General features: G+C 47.2%; 1 protein-coding gene across 2 annotated transcripts in view; it reads left to right on the forward strand.

The window, feature by feature from the left end:
* Positions 1-6,788: 6,788 nt before the first annotated feature.
* Positions 6,789-21,359, forward strand: part of ACP7 (acid phosphatase 7, tartrate resistant (putative)) — a 28,360-nt gene continuing 13,789 nt past the window's right edge. For both annotated transcript variants that reach the window (XM_054462637.2, XM_054462638.2), the window contains exons 1-3: positions 6,789-6,928; positions 7,621-7,917; positions 20,958-21,158. In XM_054462637.2, coding sequence (XP_054318612.2) covers positions 7,797-7,917; positions 20,958-21,158 — 322 coding nt within the window. In that variant the 5' untranslated portion in view covers positions 6,789-6,928; positions 7,621-7,796. The remainder of the gene's footprint in view (positions 6,929-7,620; positions 7,918-20,957; positions 21,159-21,359) is intronic.

Genomic DNA, 21,359 nt, shown 5'->3' on the forward strand with positions numbered 1-21,359 from the left:
AGCCTTGCTGAGCCTCAGTTTCGTCATCTGTAAAATGGGTCCTCATCTGTAAAATGTCTAAAGTCTGCATTAAAGATTGTCAGGGTCATTAAATGAACATACAGGGTGTGTCAATCACTCGGGAATCAGTTGCTGCTCTGGCTTCACCATGACAGTCGACAACAGCAACTACGTGGATGTCCCCAAGCATTTTCCCCAACATTTTATTATGAACATTTTCAAATGCACAGGAAAATTGAAAGACCTTTACAAGGAACACACATATATCCACCATATATCCAACTGGATTCTATCATTAACATCTTACTATTCTTGGCCGGGCACAGTGGGTCACACCTGTAATCTCAGCACTTTGGGAGGCCAAGGTGATAGGATCCCTTGAGCCTAGGAGTTTGAGACCAGCCTGGGCAACATCTCAAGTCTTTGTCTCTACAAAAAATACAAAAATTAGCCGGGTGTAGTGGTGTGAGCCTGTAGTCCCAGCTACTCAGGAGGCGGAGGTGGGAGGATTGCTTGAGCCGGAGAAGTTGAGGATGTAGTGAGCTGAGATCACACCACTGTACTCCAGCCTGGGGAACAGAGCAAGATCCTGACTTCAAAAAAAAAAAAAAAAAGAAAAGAAAAAACCAAACCCAAAAAGCCCACATCTTACTATTCTTTATATATATACATATATAACTACACATATATAAATTAAAGATGGGGGTCTCACCATGTTGCCCAGGCTGGTCTTGAACTCCTAGGCTCACATAACCCTCCTGCCTCAGCCTCCCAAGTAGCTAAGACTGCAGGTATGTACCACTGCACCCAGATAAAACCTTGAAATATTTCTATTAAGATTTTTAAGGACTCGGTTTATACCAAGTGCTGTTTTTATCACAGGTCTTAGTTCATTACATCCATTCATTCACTCATCTAATTCTCACTACTCTCTAAAATATGTCAAATATACAGCATAGTTTATTATCCCCATTTTGCAGATGCGGAAATTGAGGCACAGAGAGGCAAATGGCTTACAGCTACTCAATGTTGGAGCTGGGTTTAAACGCAAGCTGTCTCTCTCCAAAGCCCTGGCTTTTTTCCATGGATGCCATCTCTCAGATTGGGTAAAGTAAACTACACAATGGAATATTATGAGCCAGTATCAAAGAATGTTTAGAAGAGTCCAGTAAAAATAATGTCAGACTGTGGTATGATTGTGATTCAGCCCAATTCGTGTGTATAAGAAAAAATGCTCCAAGCATTCTCAATGGCCACCGAGTGATTGAATGAAATCTTTTGTAAATAATTGCGGCTATTGTCTAGGGAGCTCTTTCTTGATCAGCCCCACCCCATGTTACACGTTTTACTTGCTGTATCTTTCCAAGCACTTGCAAAGTAAGCACTGTATATCAGTTTTAGATATTAGGTCACTGAGGCTAACACAAGAGCAGACACTCACCCAAGGTTACCCAGTCACAAAGTGGCAGAACCAGAATTCAAACCCAGGTTTGTGGCTATGCGCAGTGACTCACGCCTATAATCCCAGCATTTTGGGAGGCTGAGGTGGGAGGATTGCTTGAGGACAGGAGTTTGAGGTCACAATGAGCTATGATTGCACGATTGCACCAATGCACTCCAGCCTGGGTGACAGAGTGAGACCCTGTCTCCAAAAACAAAACCAAAACCCAGGTTTGTTAGTTCCTTGAGCCATGAAACCTCCCTGGCTCTTTCTAAGTTTTCAGTAATGAGATGCGAATATTTTCTTTTTTAGTTTAGTTTTTTCTTTTTTTTTTTTTTTTGATGGAGTCTTGCTCTGTCGTCCAGGCTGGAGTGCAATGGTGTGATCTCAGCTCACTGCAACTTCTGCCTCCCGGGTTCAAGCGATTCTCCTGCCTCAGCCTCTCCCGTAGCTAGGCTTACAGGTGCTCACCTCCATGCCTGGCTAATTTTTGTATTTTTAGTAGAGATGGGTTTCACCATGTTGGCCAGGCTGGTCTCGAACTCCTGCCCTCATGATTTGCCCACCTCGGCCTCCCGAAGTGCTGGGATTACAGGCTTGAGCTACCGTGCCCGGCCAATGATGCTATTATTTTCATAATGGAGAAATAGTTTTTAAAAACGAAGTCTCCTTAAGAAAGTAGACTCATTTATTTTTATTTTATTAGCTATGTGAATTACTTTGATAAAATTTAAAATTACACCGTACACAAAAATCAGTTCCAGATAGATTGCCAACCTAGGGGTAACTCACATGAGAAAGCTATTGGAAAATAACAGAAGAGGCCAGGTGCGGTGGCTCACTCCTGTAATGCCAACAGTTTGGGAGGTCAAAGCGGGAGGATCACTTGAGTCCAGGAGTTCAAGACCAGCCTGGGGAATATGGCAAGACCTTGTCCCTACAAAAAAATTAACAAAATTAGCTGGGCATGGTGCACACACCCGTAATCCCAGCACTTTGGGAGATCGAGGCAGGTGGATCACCTGAGGTCAGGGGTTCGAGACCAGCCTGGCCAACATGGTGAAACCCCGTCTCTACCTAAAATACAAAAATTAGCCAGGCATGGTGGCAGGTGCCTGTAATCACAGCTACTCGGGAGGCTGAGGCAGAATAGCCTGAACCCGGGAGGCAGAGGTTGCAGTGAGCCGAGATCGTGCCATTGCACTCCAGCCTGGGCAACAGAGTGAGACTCTGTCTCAAATAAATAAATAAATAAAAATAAAAATAGAAATAAACAAAATTAGCCAGGCATGGTGGTGGTGCATGCCTGTGGTCCCAGCTACTGGGAGGCTGAGGTGGGAGGATTGCTTCAGCCAGGGAGGTAGAGGCTGCAGTGAGCTATGATGATGCCACTGCACTACAGCCTAGGTGACAGAGCAAGACCCTTTATCTAAAAAAATAAAATAAAATAAAAATAAATAAACCAATAAAAATGGACAACCCAGTAGAAAACCAGACAAGACACTTGAACAAGCACATCACAGAAAGGATATCCAAAAGGCTGATATGCAAATGAAGAGATGTTCAATTTCATTACTCAGCAGGGAAATGCAAATTAAAACTACAATGAGCTACCACTACACACCCACCAGAATGACTAAAAATAAAGCACCTGACAATGCTTTATTGGTTCCAAGTGTTGGCAGTGATGTGGAACAATGGAAATGTTCTAACGTGGCTGATGGGAGGAGAAGAAATACCACTTTGGAAACCTCTTTATCAAAGATAAAGATACATGCACCTTATGACCCAGCCATCTTATACTCCTAGTTTACATCCAAGAGAAATGTGTATATATGTTTAACAAAATATGTACTAGAATGTTGATCACAGCACTATTTGCAAAAGCCAAAAAAAAAAGGAAGTAACTCAAAATTCCATTGACAATTGGTTTTGATAGGTAAACCAACTGATAAATAAATTGATAAATAAACCGCTGATGGCTGGGCACGGTGGCTCACACCTGTAATCCCAGCACTTTGGGAGGCCGAGGCAGGCGGATCACCTGAGGTCGGGAGTTCGAAATCACCTGAGGTCGGGAGTTCGAAACCAGCCTGGCCAACATGGTGAAACCTTGTCTCTACTAAAAAATACAAAATTAGCTAGGTGTGGTAGCGCATGCCTGTAATCCCAGCTACTCAGGAGGCTGAGGCAGGAGAATCGCTTGAACCTGGGAGGCGGAGGTTACAGTGAGCCGAGATCACCCCATTACACTCCAGCCTGGGCAACAAGAACGAAACTCCGTCTCAAAAAAACAAAACAAAAACAAAAACAAACAAACAAAAAACCCACCATTGATACATAAATTGGGGTGTATTCACACAATGGAGGGCTGCTTGGCAATGAGAAAGAAAATGGATTGCAATTATACGCCCAACTCAGATACATTTCCCAATCATAAAGTTGAGTGAAAGAGTTAATCCTGTATATTTCTATTTACACCATGTGCAAAAATAGGCAAAATGAAACCGCTGTGTATAGGGAGGCATACTTAGGTGGGGAAACCAAAGTCAGGTAAAAGTTAAGTGGATTCCTTCACGGGAAGGAAGAAAGCTGTGCTGGAGAGGAAGCAAGGGGGGCTTGAGGGAAGGCGGTAAGATTATTTTTCTTGCACCTGGTTGGTGGTTACACAGGTGTGTTCACTTTGTCATATTCATTCAGTGGGACATTTATGTCTCATGTACTTTTCTGCATGTATATCACATTTCATAATTTAAAAGGTTTAAATCGACTGGGCACAGCGGCTCACACCTGTAATCCCGGCACTTTGGGAGGCCGAGGTGGGCAGATCACTTGAGTCTAGGAGTTCGAGACCAGCCTGGCCAACACAGCGAAACCCCGTCTCTACTAAAAATACAAGGCCGGGCGTGGTGGCTCACGTCTGCAGTCCCAGCACTTTGGGAGGCCGAGGCAGGCGGATCACGCGGTCAGAAGATCAAGACCATCCTGGCTAACAAGGTGAAACCCTGTCTCTACTAAAAATACAAAAAATTAGCTGGGTGTGGTGGCACGTGCCTGTAGTCCCAGCTACTTGGGAGGCTGAGGCAGGAGAATGGCTAGAACCTGGGAGGCGGAGCTTGCGGTGAGCCGAGATCACGCCATTGCACTCCAGCCTGGGGGACAGAGTAAAGTGACTTAGAAAACTAGGCTTATTAAAACTCTGTCTTACAAACTGGGCAGACTAGATGTCTTGGTAATAATTAGAAGATTATTGATAATAATTATTATTGATAATAATCTTCTAATTATTATAATGATAATAATTAGAAGAGTATATGGGGGCACTTGCTCTGTGCTAGGCACTGTTCTAAGGGGTTTATTATTTAATCCTTGCAACAACCCTATAAGGCGCTACTATTGTTCCCACTTCACAGATGGGGAAACCGAGGCACTGTGCGGTTAAATCACTTGTCTAAGTTAGTCAATGCTGAAGATAGATTTATAAGCAGGCCATCTAGCCCCACAGTCAATGCTCCATTCCCCACCACAAGCTTATACCTGAGCTATAAGCCCTCATCCACCAGTCAGGGTCCAACCAGAGGCAACTCCAGTGGGCTTTTTTCACCTGGGCTGGTGGTTGGGAATTCAGGAGCTACGTGAACTCTGATAGGGGAAACTTTTTTTTTTTTACCTCTCCTTTTACTACGCTTTAATCTAGCAGTTCTCAAAATGTGGTCTGGGGGCACCTGTGGGTCCCCAAGACCTTTCTCAGGGGCTAGTGAGGTCAAAAGTATTTTCATAATGATATTAAGACGTTTGTCCTTTTCATTCTCCAGAGACTACCCGACCTGTGATAATGTCATCACTCTGATGGCTAATAGAAATATATGCATGTATATTCGTGTGTTTTTAAAACTTCTCGTTTTCAGCCAGGCGCGGTGGTTCATGCCTGTAGTCCCAGCTACTCGGGAGGCTGAGGCTTGAAAATCGCTTGAATCCAGGAGGCAGAGGTTGTAGTGAGCCAAGATCGTGTTACTGCGCTCCAGCCTGGGCAACAGAGCTAAACTCTGTCTCAAAAAAAAAAACAAAACACACACACACAAAACCAAAAAAACAAACACAAAAACAAAAACAAAAAAAAACAAAAAAACCCCCAACACCTTGTATCACAATAGCACTGGTTTCCTTTGTATTTCTGTGTATTTATATTATGCATGTAACAACATGATCCTGAGAAGGGCTTAACCAGCTTGCCATAGGCATCTTTAGCACGAAAAAGCTTAGGAACCTCCCGCTCTGGAAGAACTGAGAATAAGGGGAGGTTATATTTGGGGGCCACAGGAGTGGCAGGTACTCAAGTTTGGTTATGAGAGGTACTTTCGTTATATTTTAGGCTGTAATGGAGACTCTGGACGTGGGAAGAAAAAAAAAACTCAAACAGTGCAAAGGGCTCGTTTCGATTTTCCCACACTCCTAGTGCCAATTTCTGAAATTGGTGTCCACAATCGGTAGAAGCCTATATGCTCTGAATTTACAAAGCCAGGTGGTGGCGGGTCATTGTATCTGCAGTCAGGAAGGGGAAACGACTGGAAATCCGGGACCCCCAGTTCTTCCCTGCTTCTCCTTTTGTGGCAGCCGCTCCTCACATTCAAACAGCTTGCAAAGGTTTACACGGGAAAACCCTAACTTGTTCCCTAGACGTCAGTTTCTGGAGTTCATGCATTAATACGATTAAAAAGAACAGCTGATTCTTATCCAGCCCTTACTCTGGGCCGGGCCCTGTTATCGACATGAAATTTCATGCAGCAACTCGTTTACTCCTCACAACAGCCCACGGGGTATATACGAGCATCACCTCTTTTTTACAGGTGAAAAAATCCAAGGTCCAGCGAGGTTGAATAACTCACCTAGGTCGCACAGCTCAGAAAGCCCACTGCAATTCCGGGATTCTGGTTTTGTTTTCAGGTTGCCCCGGGCTTCTGAGGAGGAGTCAGTGGGCTCAGCATGGAGAGGAAGGAAGCCGGAAGGAATTGCGAGGAAGATGCGGCGAGGCTGGAAAGGTTGGGGATCCCCCGGTCCTGCACACCTGGGTACCTGGGGATAGGGCAGGGCCAGGATAGGGGCCGGTGTCCGTGCCCTGGGGGCTCCCCAGCTGATGAGTGGGCGCCTGAGGGACGAGCGCAGGTTTACCTGCCCGGGCGCTCACCTGGTGGCCGGCTCGGAGGTGGCGGCGGAGACGTACCAAGCCTTCCTGGGTCCCCCTTCCCGCGCCACACCCTGGGGGGGGGGAGGGTGGGCGGGTGGGTGTGAGGCGCCCAGGCAGGACCGGCCGGACCTGTGGGACCCGGGGCCCTGGCTATCTAGGGAGGCTGTCACCCCGAGGCGACCGGCTCTTCCGGGGCTGGGACGGCTGTAGGCGGCGAGAGGCCTCGGCACCCGCGAACTCATAAATACCGGGGCGGCGCTGGTGGCGGGAGAGGCGCGTGCGGGCAGCCGGCGCCCCCGAGGGTGAGTCGGGGTCCGGGAGGGCGTCCCCTTTCCCGGATGGTCCCGACCCGGCTCCAGCCTGGCAGCTGGAGACGGAGCTGGAGCAGGCGGGGAAGCGCTGGAGAGAAGGGGGGTGGGTACAGATGGGGGAAGGGCAGGGACACCGGGGATGGGGAGAGAGGATGCGGCCGCTGTGGCCAGGATGGACTCTAAAGGATCTAGGGGTGGCATGGGAGGATTGGGGTCACTAGGAGCAAAGTAGAAGGCTAAGGATGGAGTAGAGAGGCGAGGTCCCAGGGGGCAGGCGGGAATGCTTGGAATCTTGGGAGTAGGTAGGAGAACTGGGGTTTCTAACAGCAGGATGGAAAGCTGGGGATGGGGCTGCGGAATGCAACCTCCTACACAGCCTCCACCCCACTCCCAGAACCCCAGCACTGAGAGTGAGCTCTGGTTAGGAGCAAGGCTCTGGAATCAGGCCCTCCTGGGTTCAAATCCTGGCTCCATCCCATCCTAGCTGTGCAGCTGAATCACTCAGCTGCTCAGTTTCCTCATCTGTGATATGGGGATGATGATGCTCACAGCCACCACTTCATAGCAATGTCGTGAGGTTTCTGTGAGTTAATCTATGTCAAGCGGTTGGCACACCGTGAGTGAGGCTCAGAGAGTTCTGCTGCTGTTCCTCAGCGATTCTTATTTTTGGTTTCTCTCTCCAGCATCTGGATAACCACCCGTCCTGAAGGAGACTCCCTGCCTTCCTGCCTCTGTCCCCCAGAGCACTGCCTGATCATCCTCCATTCCCCATCCTCCCAGCCCTTCCTGCTATACCTGTGAGGAGCTGATCTCCTCAGTCCCCCCTCTTTTCCCCATCTGCCATCACCACCCCACCACCATGCACCCCCTTCCTGGCTACTGGTCCTGGTACTGTCTACTCCTGCTATTCTCCTTGGGAGTCCAGGGGTCCCTGGGGGCTCCCAGCGCTGCCCCAGAGCAAGTCCATCTGTCTTACCCAGGTAAGTGTCCCTGACTCATTTCTACGCCTCTCCCAGCGAGGCCCAGCGGTGCTTCATTGTTTGAGGGCTCAGGAATCCCACACTGTGAGCCCCTAGGCAGGTGGCTCATTCCTCCTGAGCCTCCGTCATCCGCCTCTGTGGAATGGGAAGTACAGGCTGTGGTACACCTGAAGTGTGGGGAATGATCACGGTGCTCAACCCACAGAGAGTGCTCTCCTGCTCTCAAAAGGGGACTGCTGCTGTCCTTGTTCATTGCATCTCTGTTGTGTTTCCGGGACCTGGCACATTTGTTCGTTCGTGCACAGTAGGCCTGAGAGCCAGTTGTGGAAGGAACCAGTGGATGAGTGATAACAGAGCTGGGGTTACCCAGCCCCTTCTCCATCCCTCCTCTCCTCTTCCCCATGAGGCTGACTGCCTCCCGGTCTTTAATTAGGATCCTTCCACTGTGTGGGTGAGAGCCTGGACTCTGGACCGTTGGCACCCAGACCACGTGGGTTAGAATCCCAGCTTTGCTATGTAACTGCTGCCTGATCTTGGGCAAGTGGCTTAACCTCTCTGGCCTCAGTCTCCTCATCTGGATAATGGGGTAATATTAGCACAACCTCATGGTGAGGTGTAAATGAGTTGCTACCTGTAAAGAGGCAGAACTGAGGCTGGGTGTGGGGGCTCACACCTGTAGTCTTAGCAGTTTGGGAGGCTGAGGCGGGAGGATCACTTGAGGTCATGAATTTCGAACCAGCCTAGGAAACATAGTGAGACCTCTGCCTCTTAGGGAAAAAGAAAAAATCTTAGACAGGTGTGGTGGCATGCACCTATAGTCCTAGCTACTTGGGAGACTGAGGTGGGAGGATCGCTTGAGCCCAGGAGTTCAAGGCTGCAGTGAGCCATGACTGGCCACTACACTCCAGCCTGGGCAACAGAGAGAGACCCTGTCTTTAAAAAAAAAAAAAATGTGGTGGAGGCCAGGCACAGTGGTGCATGCCTGTAATCCCAGCACTTTGGGACACTGAGGTAGGTGGATCACTTGACCTCAGGGGTTCAAGACCAGCCTGGGTAACATGGGTGAAACCCCGTCTCTACAAAAAAATTAAAAAATTAGCTGGGCATGGTGGCTCCCGCCTGTAGTCTCAGCTACTTGGGGAGCTGAGGCAAGAGGATCGCTTGAGCCCAGGAGGCAAAGGTTGCAATGAGCCAAGATCATGCCATTACACTTCAACCTGGGTGACAGAGTGAGGCCCTGTCTCAAAAAAAAAAAAAAAAAAAAAGGGTGAGGGGGACAGAACGGAGCTTGGCATGTAGCAGCAATTTCCATACACTTTAAATCTCAGGACTGTTTGTTTTACACTGTTAATCTCAGGACCATTTTACACTGCTAAAATTTATGGAGAACCTCAAAGAGCTTTAGTTTATGTGCATTATAGCTAGCAATATTTACTAAATGAGGTATTAAAACTGAGGCATTTAAAATTTTTTATTGTCATTTAAAATTAACAATAACAAACACCTTCTGTATTAATGTAAATGATATTTTTAAGGAAAAAACTATTTTGCAAAAGAAGAAATTGAGTGAGGAGAACGGCATTGACTTGCATCTTTTAAAAATCTTTTATTTATTTATTTATTTTTGAGACAGGGTCCCGCTCTGTCAACCAGGCTGGAGTGCAGTGGCACAATCTTGGCTCATTGCAGCCTCCGCCCTGCAGGGTTCAAGCGATTCTCCCACCTCAGCCTCCCGAGTAGCTGGGATTACAGGCACCCACCGCCCCCTACCTGGCTAATTTTTGTATTTTTTATACAGGTGGAACTTCACCATGTTGCCCAGGCTGATCTTGAATTCCTAAGCTCAAGTGATCCTCCAGTCTCGGCCTCCCAAAGTGCTAGGATTACAGGCATGAGCCACCGCGCCCTGCCTAAAATCTCTTTAGTATCTGGTTTGGTAACTGACACCTGGATTCTCCTCAGATCTGTTTTCATTTTAGTCTGTTGTGATTTGTTGTTTTGGATTTTGCCTGTGAAGAAAATCTGTTCTTGCACAGACATGTGGTTGAAACAGGGAGAAAAGTTGCTTGTTTGTTTTTTGACACAGGGTTTGGCCCTGTCAGGGTTTGGCACTGGAGTGCAGTAGCTCAAACATGGCTCACTGCAGCCTCAACTCCCAGACTCAGGCGATCCTCCCACCTCAGTCTCTCGAATAGCTGGGACCACAGGGGCATGACACAATGCCCAGCTAATTTTTTTTTTTTTTTTTTTTTTTTTTTTGAGATGGAGCCTCACTCTATTGGCCAGGCTGGAGTGCAATGGCGTGATCTCGGCTCACTGCAAGCCCCACCTCCTGGGTTCAAGCGATTCTCCTGCTTCAGCCTCCTAAGTATCTGGGATTACAGGCATGCACCACCATGCCCGGCTAATTTTTGTATTTTTAGTAGAGATGGGGTTTCACCATGTTGGCCAGGCTGGCCTCGAACTCCTGACCTCAAGTGATCCACCCACCTCTGCCTCCCAAAGTGCTGGGATTACAGGCGTGAGCCACCGTGCCTGGCTCTAGTCCTACTCTTTTCTATCTGTGACAGTTCCTCAGTCATTCCTTATCTTTCCTTGTTTTTCATGTCTTTTATATCTTCAAAGAAGATCGTTTCTTCTTTTTTTTAGATAGGGTCTCACTCTGTTATTCACGCTGGAATGCAATGGCGCAATCATGGCTTACTGCAGCCTCTAACTTCTGGGCACAAGTGATCCTCCTGACTCAGCCTCCTGAGTAGCTGGGACTACAGACGTGCACTACCATGCCTGGCTAATTCTTTTTATTTTTTGTAGAGACAAGGTCTCACTATATTGTCCAGGCTGGTCTCAAACTCCTGGGCTCAAGTGATCCTCCCACCTCAGCATCCCAAAGTGCTGGGATGACAGGGGTGAGCTACCATGCCCAGCAGAGAGAGGGGTTCTTAAACTTTAGTTGCAATGTGGAATCAGAAACCCCATGAATGAACTGGCTTGGCATTTGCCAGCCTAGTGACCTTGGACAAAGCACTTTGCCTGGAGGCCTCTGTGAAAATGGGAAAGGCAGTAAAAACCCATCTCGTAGTGCTGCTGTGACAATCCAGTGAGATCATGGCTGTCCTTTTTCAGCCTACACAGTGACAATGGCAAATACACTCTTATAAGTGCTTTAGACAGATAACTCATTTAACCTGGTATCAACCTTAAGCTGTAGGTACCATTGCTACTCCCATTTGACAAAACAGACTCATAGCAGGGGAAGAGTCTGACCCCAGTTCACACAGCCTGGGAATCTGAATGCTGGCAGGCTGGCTCAGAAGCCCATGATCTTTGTGGGTTTGTTTGTTTGTTTGTTTGTTTTGAGACAGAGTCTCACTCCGTCACCCAGGCTGGAGTGCAGTGGTGTGGTCTTGGCTCACTGCAACCTCTGCCTCTCAGGTTCAAGGAATTCTCCTGCCTCAGCCTCCCGAGTAGCTGGGACTACCAGCGCGCATCACCATGCCTGGCTGATTTTTGTATTTGTATTTTTGCATTTTTTTTTTTTTTTTTTGAGTCGTAGTCTCACTCTGTTGCCCAGGCTAGAGTGCAGTGGTGCGATCTTGGCTCACTGTAACCTCCGCCTCCCAGGTTCAAGGGATTCTTCTGCCTCAGTCTCTCAAGTAGCTGGGACTACAGGTGCATGCCACCACACCCAGCTAATTTTTGTATTTTAGTAGGGACTGGGTTTCACCATGTTGCCCACGCTGGTCTCAAACTCCTGACCTCAAGTGATCCACCCACCTCGGCCTCCCAAAGTGCTGGGATTACAGGCATGAGCCACTGCGCCTGGCCCTAATTTTTGTATTTTTCAGTAGAGATGGGGTTTCACCATGTTGGGCAGGCTGATCTTGAACTCCTGGCCTCAAGTGATCCACCCGCCTCGGCCTCCCAAAGTGCTGGGATTACAGGTGTGAGCCACCATGCCCAGCCTATTTTAAAACTTTTTAATTTTGTACTACTTTTAGATTTAGCAGAAACATTCCAAAAATATTACAGAGTTCCTGTCTCCCCTCACTCGGTTTCCCCTGATGTTAACATTTTACATAACCATGGTACAATGATTAAAACTGAGAAATCAAGATTGGTACAATACTGTTAACTAAACTACAGATCTCATTTGAATTTCACCCGTTTTTCTACTAGTGTCCATTTCCCCTTCCAGAATCCGATCCAGGATCTCACATTGCATTTAGCTGTTGTGCCTCCCTAGTTTCCTCCCATCCATTAGTTTCTCAGTCTTCCCTTGCCTTTCATGATCTTGGTATTGCTGAGCACTGATCAGCTATTTTGTACAGTATCTCTCGTTTGGGATTTGTCTGATACTTTCTCACGATTGGAATTAAGTTATGTATTTTTGGCAAGACTATCATAGATGTGATGTTGTGCCCTTCTTGGTGCATGATACGAAGGATCAAGATGTGGCTGTGACTTATTGCTGTGACTTATTGATGTTGACCCTGATTGTTTCATTAAGGAGGTGCCTGCTGGGTTTTTCCACTATAAAGTAATTATTCTTCCCCTTGTAGTTAATAAATATCTTGAGGGAGGTGGCTCAAGACAATGCAAATCCCATTTCTCCTCAATCTTTGCTCACTAATTTTAGCATCGGTAAGTGGATCTTATTGGCAACAATTATTAGTGTGGTGTTTGCCTAATGGTGATTTTCTAATTTTCTAATTCCCTCCTTCTTTTTTTTCTTTTTAAATTTTATAACTTTTGTTTTGTTTTGTTTTTGAGACGGAGTCTTGCTCTGTTGCTCAAGCTGGAGTGCAGTGGCACAATCTCGGCTCACTGGAACCTCCGCCTCCCAGGTTCAAGCAATTCTCCTGCCTCAGCCTCCTGAGTAGTGGGGATTACAGGCGCACGCTACCATGCCTGGCCAAGTTTTTGTAATTTAGTAGAGACGGGGTTTCACTGTGTTGCCCAGGCTGGTCTTGAACTCCTGAGCTCAGGCAATCTGCCTGTCTCATCCTCCCAAAGTGCTAGGATTACAGGCGTGAGCCACTGTGCCCGGCCAATAACTTTTAATTAATTTATTTATTTATTTTGAGACAGAGTCTTGCTCTGTCACCCAGGCTGGAGTGCAGTGGCACAATCTCAGCTCATCGCAACCCCTACCTCCCGGGCTCAAGTGATGTTCATCACCTCTGTCTCCTGAGTAGCTGGGACTACACAGATGCACCACTATGCCTGGAAATTTTTGTATTTTTGTAGAGACAGAGTTTTACCATGTTGCCCAGGCTGGTCTGGAACTCCTGGGCTCAAGCAATCCACCTGCCTCAGCCTCCCAAAGTGTTGGGATTATAGATGTGAACTACTGTGCCCAGCCTCCCCATTTCTATTTTTTTTTTTTTGGTCTATTGTTCCTATTCAATATAGTAGCTCCTTCCATCTAATTGAAATTTTATTATAAGAAAGAGCTGTCCCTCCCTGCTCCCTTTATTACTTTATTGAATGATTTATTTATATCATGGACTCACGGATATCCATTTTATTCCATGGGTGAAAAATTTGATGTTATGATTGTCCCAGATTTGGTCTCTCAGAATTCCTTCAGATTGGGTTCTGTGTTCTTACAACAAGGCTCCATCATTTGTGAGCACTTCCTCACCTGATGACATCACAAATGATTCCAGGCTCCTCTTGTGTATTTCCTGTTCCATCCTGGGAAGCACTTATTTCCCACAATAAGTTCCAGTTACTTTTCTTTCTTTTTTTTTTTTTTTTGAGATGGAATTTCGCTCTTGTCACCCAGGCTGGAGTAGTGGCGTGATCTCGGCTCACAGCAACCTCCGCCTCCTGGGTTCAAGCAATTCTCCTGCCTCAGCCTCCCAAGTAGCTGGGACTACAGGCGTGTACCACAAAGCCCAGCTGATTTTTGTATTTTTAGTAGAGATGGGGTTTCACCATGTTGGTCAGGCTGGTCTCGAACTCCTGACCTCGTGATCTGCCTGCCTCAGCCTCCCAAAGTGCTGGGATTACAGGTGTGAGCCACTGCGCCCGGCCCTCCAGTTCTTTTTTATTGGAGCATGGGTATTTAGAAACTAAGATCTGGGCACTAGGTGTGCTCATTGCCACTGGGATGTCATTGCTTCTAGTTCCTCTCAACAAACACAGCGCGGCAATACATGCATGTACACAAAGCTGCATATTCACACATCTATGTTTGAATCTGTATAAAAATTAATTACCTGGGTAGCCACGGTGGCTCAGCACTTTGGGAGGCCGAGGCGGGTGGATCACTTGAGGTCAGGAGTTCGAGACCAGCCTGGCCAACATAGTGAAGCCCCATCTCTACCAAAAATACAAAAAATTAGCCAGGCGTGGTGGTGTGTGCCTGTAATCCCAGCTACTCAGGAGGCTGGGGCAGGAGAATCACTTGAACCTGGGAGGTGGAGGTTGCAGTGACAAGATCATACCACTGTCCCTCCAGCCTGGGTAACAGAGTGAGACTCCAACTAAAAAAATAAAATAAAAAAATAAAGAAATTGAATTACCATGAGATCATACTGATATCCCTGATTTCAGCCCAGCACCATGGGTTTATTTTAGCCTTATCTTTCCTTATTTGTAACTTCTTTCTCTAACACTCGGAAACTTCACTCTTACTGTCTACAATATATTTATTTGTTCAATCCTAGTGTATACATAAAGCATGCGGTGGCTCACGCCTGTAATCTCAGCACTTTGGGAGGCAGAGGTGGGTGGATCACCTGAGGTCAGGAGTTCAAGACCAGCTTGGCCAATATGGTAAAACCCCGTCTCTACTAAAAATACAAAAAATTAGCCGCATGTGTTGGCAGATGCCTGTAATCCCAGCTACTTTGGAGGCTGAGGCAGAAGAATTGCTTCAATCTGGGAGGTGGAGGTTGCAGTGACCCGAAATTGTGCTATTGCACTCCAGCCTTGGCAACAAATGCGAAACTCTGTATATATATATATAGCAGTTTCAGAATCATTTACAGGTGTGCCTGTGAGAATCACACAATGCCAAGGTGACAGCCTGTACGCACAGTCCTTTTTGTCTTTTGCCTTATAATAATACCCAGTTAGGACACTGTTTCTTGCAGTTATTATTCTTCCTCATCCCCTTCCATGTGGTTATGTTATTCTTTTCTTTTATCTGGCTAGGTCCACTTATTAGTGTTTCTATTCCATATTGGGTTCCCCCCACATCCTGATAGTTTTAATTATTTATTTTGTGGGTGTGTGAGGGAAATGTGAAACATGACTATAGTTCCAGGAGTCAAAATTATATGAAAAGCCTGACTCAGACAAGCGTCTCTCTCTTTCTTCATCCCTACTACTCTTTCCCATTCCCCTTTTCTTTTCTTTTTTTTTTTTTTCTTGAGATGGAGTCTCGCTCTGTCGCCCAGGCTGGAGTGCTATGGTGTGATCTCGACTCACTGCAACCTTTGCCTCCCAGATTCAAGCAATTCTCCTGTCTCAGCCTCCTGAGTAGCTGGGACTACAGGTGTGTGCCACTACACCCAGCTAATTTTTGTAGTTTTGGTAGAGACGGGGTTTCACTATGTTGGCCAGGTTGGTCTTGAACTTCTGACCTCAGGTGATCCACCTGCCTTGGCCTCCCAAAGTGCTGGGATTATAGGCGTGAGCCACTGCGCCTGGTCCCCATTTCTTTCTTTTCTTTCTTTCTTTCCCTCTTTTCTTCTTTCCTTTTTTCTTTTTCTTTCTTTCTTTCTTTCCTTCTTCCCTCCCTCCCTTCTTTTTCTTTCTTTCTCTTTCTTTCTTTCTTTCTTTCTTTCTTTCTTTCTTTCTTTCTTTCTTTCTTTCTTTCTTTCCCTCTCTCTCTCTCTCTCTCTGTCTCTCTCTCTCCCTCTCTCTCTGTCTCTCTCTCTCTCTCTCTCTGTCTCTCTCTCTCCCTCTCTCTCTGTCTCTCTCTCTCTCTCTCTCTGTCTCTCTCTCTCTCTCTCTCTCCCTTTCTTTCTTTCTTTCTCTTTCTTTTTTTTGAGACGGGGGCTTGCTCTGTCACCCAGGCTGGAGTGCAGTGAGTGGCACAATCTCAGCTCACTGCAACCTCCGCCTCCTGGGTTCAAGTGATTCTCCTGCCTCAGCCTCCTGAGTAGCTGGATTACAGGCACGCGCCACCCTGCCCAGCTAATTTTTATAGTTTTAGTACAGACCTGGTTTTGCCATATGGGCCAGGCTGGTCTCGAACTCCTGACCTCAAGTGATCCACCTGCCTGAGCCTCCCAAAGTGCTGGGATTGCAGGCATGAGCCACCATGTCTGACCTCCTCTTTTTTTCTACCTCATTTTCCACTCATCCCCTGTAAGTAATTCATCTCTTTAGTACCTGGTGTATCCTTTCTTTATTTCTTTTGTACAAATGAGCAGAGACACCTGCATATTTTCTATACCCCCTTACATTAAGGGCAGCTAACTATACTCTTATGCACTTTGCTTTTTTTGGTTTAACAATATGTCCTGGAAACATTTCATAGCAGTTCTTGGAACTTGTCCTCATTCTTTTTTACACCATTGTGTGGATGTTATTGAGTCACTCTCCTAAATATGGGCATTTAGGTTGTTTCCCGTATTTTGCAATTACAAAGAGTACTGCCATAAATAACCCCGAGCACATGCATTTTTGTATGGCTGGAGGAAGAACTCTTAACATTACACTACACTGCATGGTATTTTTAAAACCTTGACTTGGGTGCTAACATTTAAGAATTTGAAGCTATCACTTCAAAATCTGGATTTTCGTATCTATCTATATATGCTCCTGGGATATAAAAACCACTGTGTAAAGATATGTTGTAGGCTGGGCGTGGTGGCTCACCCAAAGTGCTAATCCCAGCACTTTGGGAGGCCGAGGTGGGTGGATCACGAGGTCAGGAGTTCGAGGCTAGCCTGGCCAACATGGTGAAACCCTGTCTCTACTAAAAATACAAAAATTAGCTGGGCGTGGTGGCACGCACCTGTAATCCCAGCTACTCAGGAGGCTGAGGCAGGAGAATCACTTCAACCCAGAAGGTGGAGGTTGCAGTGAGCCAAGATTGCATCACTGCATTCCAGCTTGGGCGACAGAGCGAGACTTAGTCTCAAAAAAAAAAAAAAAAGATGTGTTCTAGAAGTCAATAGAAAAGCTGGGCACATGTTCATGCCTGTAATCCCAGCACTTTGGGAGACCGAGGAGGGAGGGTTGCTCAAGTCCAGGAGTTCAAGACCAGCCTGGGCAACATGGCAAGATCCCATCTCTATGAAAAATAAAAATAAAAATCAGCTGGGCATGCTAGTGCATGCCTGTGGTCCGAGCTACTCAGGAGGCTGAGGCGGGAGGATCACTTGAACCCAGGAGCCAGGGTATATTAGTTTTGATGCTGTTGATAAAGACATACCTGAGACTGAGAAGAAAAACAGGTTTAATTGGACTTACAGTTCCACATGGCTGGGGAGGCCTGAGAATCATGACAGGAGGTGAAAGGCACTTCTTACCTGGTGGCGGCAAGAGAAAATGAGGAAGAAGCAGAAGCGGAAATCCTTGATAAAACCATCAGATCTCATGAGACTTATTCACTACCACAAGAACTACCCCCATGATTCAAATGATCTCCCTCCGCATACCTCTCACAACATGTGGGAATTATGGGTGTACAATTCAAGATGAGATTTGGGTGGGGACACAGAGCCAAACCATATCATTTTGCCTCTGGCCCCTCCAAATCGCATGTCCTCACATTTCAAAACCAATCATGCCTTCCCAACAGTCCCCCAAGGTCTTAACTCATTACAGCATTAACCCAAAAGTCCACAGTCCAAAGTCTCATCTGAGGCAAGTCAAGACCCTTCCACCTATGAGCCTGTAAAATCAAAAGCAAGCTAGTTACTTCCTAGATACAATGGGGGTACAGGTATTGGGTAAATACAGCCATTCCAAATGGGAGAAATTGGCCAAAACAAAGGTGTTACAGGGCCCATGCAAGTCCAAAATCCAGCAGGGCAGTCAAACTTTAAAGCTCCAAAATGATTTCCTTTGACTTCAGGCCTCACATGCAGGTCTCACTGATGCAAGAGGTGGGTTCCCATGGTCTTAGGCAGCTCTGCCCCTGTGGCTTTGCAGGGTACAGCTTCCCTCCTGGCTGCTTTCACAGGCTGGCATTAAGTGTCTACAGCTTTTCCAGGAACACAGTGCAAGCTGTCAGTGAATCTACAATTCTGGGGTCTGGAGGACGGTGGCCCTCTTTTCACAGCTCCACTAGGTGGTACCCCAGTAGGGACTCTGTGTGGGGGCTCCAGCCCCACATTTCCCTTCTTCACTGCCCTAGCAGAGGTTCTCCATGAGAGCCCCACCCCTACTTCTGCCTGGGCATTCAGGCATTTCCATACATTTTCTGAAACCTAGGCAGAGGTTCCCAAACCCCAATTCTTGACTTCTGCACACCTGCAGGCTGAAAACCATGTGGAAGATGCCAAGGCTTGGGGATTGCACCCTCTGAAGCCACGGCCCGAGCTCTATGTTGGCCCCTTACAGCCACAGCTGGAGCAGCTAGAATGCAGGACACCAAGTCCCTAGACTGCACACAGCACAGGGACCCTGGGCGCTGCCCATGAAACCATTTTTTCCTCCTACATCTCTGGGTCTGTGATGGGAGGGGCTGCTGCAAAGGTCTTTGACATGCCCTGGAGATATTTTCCCCATTGTCTTGGGGATGAACATTCATCTCCTGGTTACTTATGCAAATATCTGCAGCCAGTTTGAATTTCTCCTCAGAAAATGGGATTTTATTTTCTATCCCATCATCAGGCTGCAAATTTTCTGAACTTTTACGCTCTGCTTCCCTTTTAAAACTGAATGCCTTTAACGGCACATATTGAATGCTTTGCTGCTTAGAAATTTCTTCCACCAGATACCCTAAATCATCTCTCTCAAGTTCAAAGTTCCAGTAATCTCCAGGGCAGGGGCAAAATCCACCAGTCTCTTTGCTAAAAGATAACAAGAGTCACCTTTGCTCCAGTTCCCAACAAGTTCCTCATCTCCACCTGAGAGCACCTCTGCCTGGATTTCATTGTCCATATCATTATCAGTATTTTTGTCAAAGCCATTCAACAAGTCTCTAGGAAGTTCCAAATTTTCCCACATTTTCTTGTCTTCTTCTGAGCCCTCTAAACTGTTCCGACCTCTGTCTGTTACCCAGTTCCAAAGCTGCTTCCACATTTTCAGGTATCTTTTCAGCAACACCCCACTCTACTGCTACCAGCTTACTATATTAGTCCATTTTCATGCTGCTGATAAAGACATACCCAAGACTGGGAAGAAAAAGAGGTTTAATTGGACTTACAGTTCCACATGGCTGGGGAGGCCTCAGAATCATGGCAGAAGGTAAAAGCCATTTCTTTTTTCTTTCTTTCTTTCTTTTTTTGAGACAGACAGAGTCTTACTCTGTCGCCAGGCTGGAATGCAGTGGTGTGCTCTTGGCTCATGGCAACCTCCGTCTCCCGGGTTCAAGCGATTCTCCTGTCTCAGCCTCCCAAGTAGCTGGGATTACAGGCGCATGCCACCACACCCAGCTAATTTCTGTATTTTTAGTAGAGATGGGGTTTCACCACGTTGGCCAGGATGGTCTCGATCTCCTGACCTCATGATCTGCCTGCCTCAGCCTCCCAAAGTGCTGGCTTTACAGGCGTGAGCCGATACACCTGGCTGGTGAAAAGTATTTCTTACATAGCGGTGGCAAGAGAAAATGAGGAAGAAGCAAAAGTGGAAACCCCTGATAAACTCATCAGATCTCGTGAGACTTATTCACTACCATGAGAACAGTACAGGGGAAACCACCACCTTGATTCAGTCTCCCACTGGTCCCTCCCACAACACGTGGGAATTATGGGAGTACAATTCAAGATGAGATTTGGGTGGGGACACAGAGCCAAACCATCTCACCAAGGTTGCAGTGAGCTGAGAATGCGCCACTGCACTCCAGCCTGGGCAACAGGGCAAGACTCCTCCTCAAAAAAAAAAAAAAAAAAAATTAGCTGGGCATGGTGGCATGTGCCTGTGGTCCCAGCTACTTGGGAGGCTGAGGCAGGAGGATCACTTGAGCCCAGGAGGCCAAGGCTGCAGTGAGCTAAGATGGCACCACTGCACCTCCAGCCTGGGCAATAGAGCGAGACCCTATCTCTAAGAAAAAAAAAAAAAAAGTCAATAGCTTTGCTGGTACTGGGCCCATTTCCTGCTTGCTTTGTGGCTATTGCCAGATCTGAGTGATGGCTTCCCCTTTGAGTTAGGGCAAGGTCTACAGTCTTGGCCTCCAGACACCCAAGCTGGCAACCCTTAAATGATATCATGTGTGTACAATAGTTGGCACAAGACCTGCACACAGTAAATAATGATATTAATAATAATACTCATTCCCCCATATAACCCTAAGTGTACTAGGTACTGTTTCGCATGCTTTACTTATATTTATTCATTTAAGCCTCATAACAACCATATAGGGCAGAGATTATTATTTTTCCATTTTACAGACAGGAAAACTGAGGCTCAGAGAGGTGAAGTGATGTGCTCCAGGAAAGCTCAGCTTAGAAATGGCAGAGCTGGCTCATGCCTGTAATCCCAGCACTTTGTGAGGACAAGGTGGGTGGATCACCTGAGGTCAGGAGTTCAAGACCAGCCTGGCCAACATGGCAAAACTACGTCTCTACTAAAAATGCAAAAATTAGCCAGGCGTGGTGGCACATGCTTGTAATCCCAGCTACTCGGGAGGCTGAGGCAGGAGAATCGCTTGAACCTGGGAGGGGGCAGAGGTTGCAGTAAGCTGAGATTGCACCACTGTACTCCAGCCTGGGCGGCAGAGTGAGACCCCGACTCAAAAAGAAAAGAAAAGAAATGGCAGAGCTGGGATTGAACTTGGGCAGTTCCAGAACCTGTGTCCTTAACCACTAACTGTTCAACAGTGGTCAACGCCCCTCACTTTTTCTGCACATGTCTCCCACCCCGCCCAGGCCTCACTCCCGGTCTACCCTCTGTCCCTTTCTCCCCAGGTGAGCCAGGCTCCATGACTGTAACCTGGACCACATGGGTCCCAACCCGCTCTGAAGTGCAATTCGGGTTGCAGCCGTCGGGTCCCCTGCCCCTCCGCGCTCAGGGCACCTTCGTCCCCTTTGTGGACGGGGGCATTCTCCGGCGGAAGCTCTACATACACCGAGTCACGCTTCGCAAGCTGCTGCCGGGGGTTCAGTATGGTGAGAGGGGCCCCAGGCTGAGCTGTTGAGGAGGAATGGGAAGAGGAGTGGGATGCAGACTAGAAGCTACCACTGGCCGGTGGCTCAGGCTGGGCTGGTAACTCCTCTGCCTATCTGCAAGCCTGTTGTATGAGACCCCAGGATGAAAACGGAAGGTGCCGGGGAAGGCAGACCGAAGGGGCATGGGCCAGCCCCCACCAG

This window comes from Pongo pygmaeus, chromosome 20 (genome assembly GCF_028885625.2).
Source record: "Pongo pygmaeus isolate AG05252 chromosome 20, NHGRI_mPonPyg2-v2.0_pri, whole genome shotgun sequence".
Classification (NCBI taxonomy): Eukaryota; Metazoa; Chordata; class Mammalia; order Primates; family Hominidae; genus Pongo; species Pongo pygmaeus.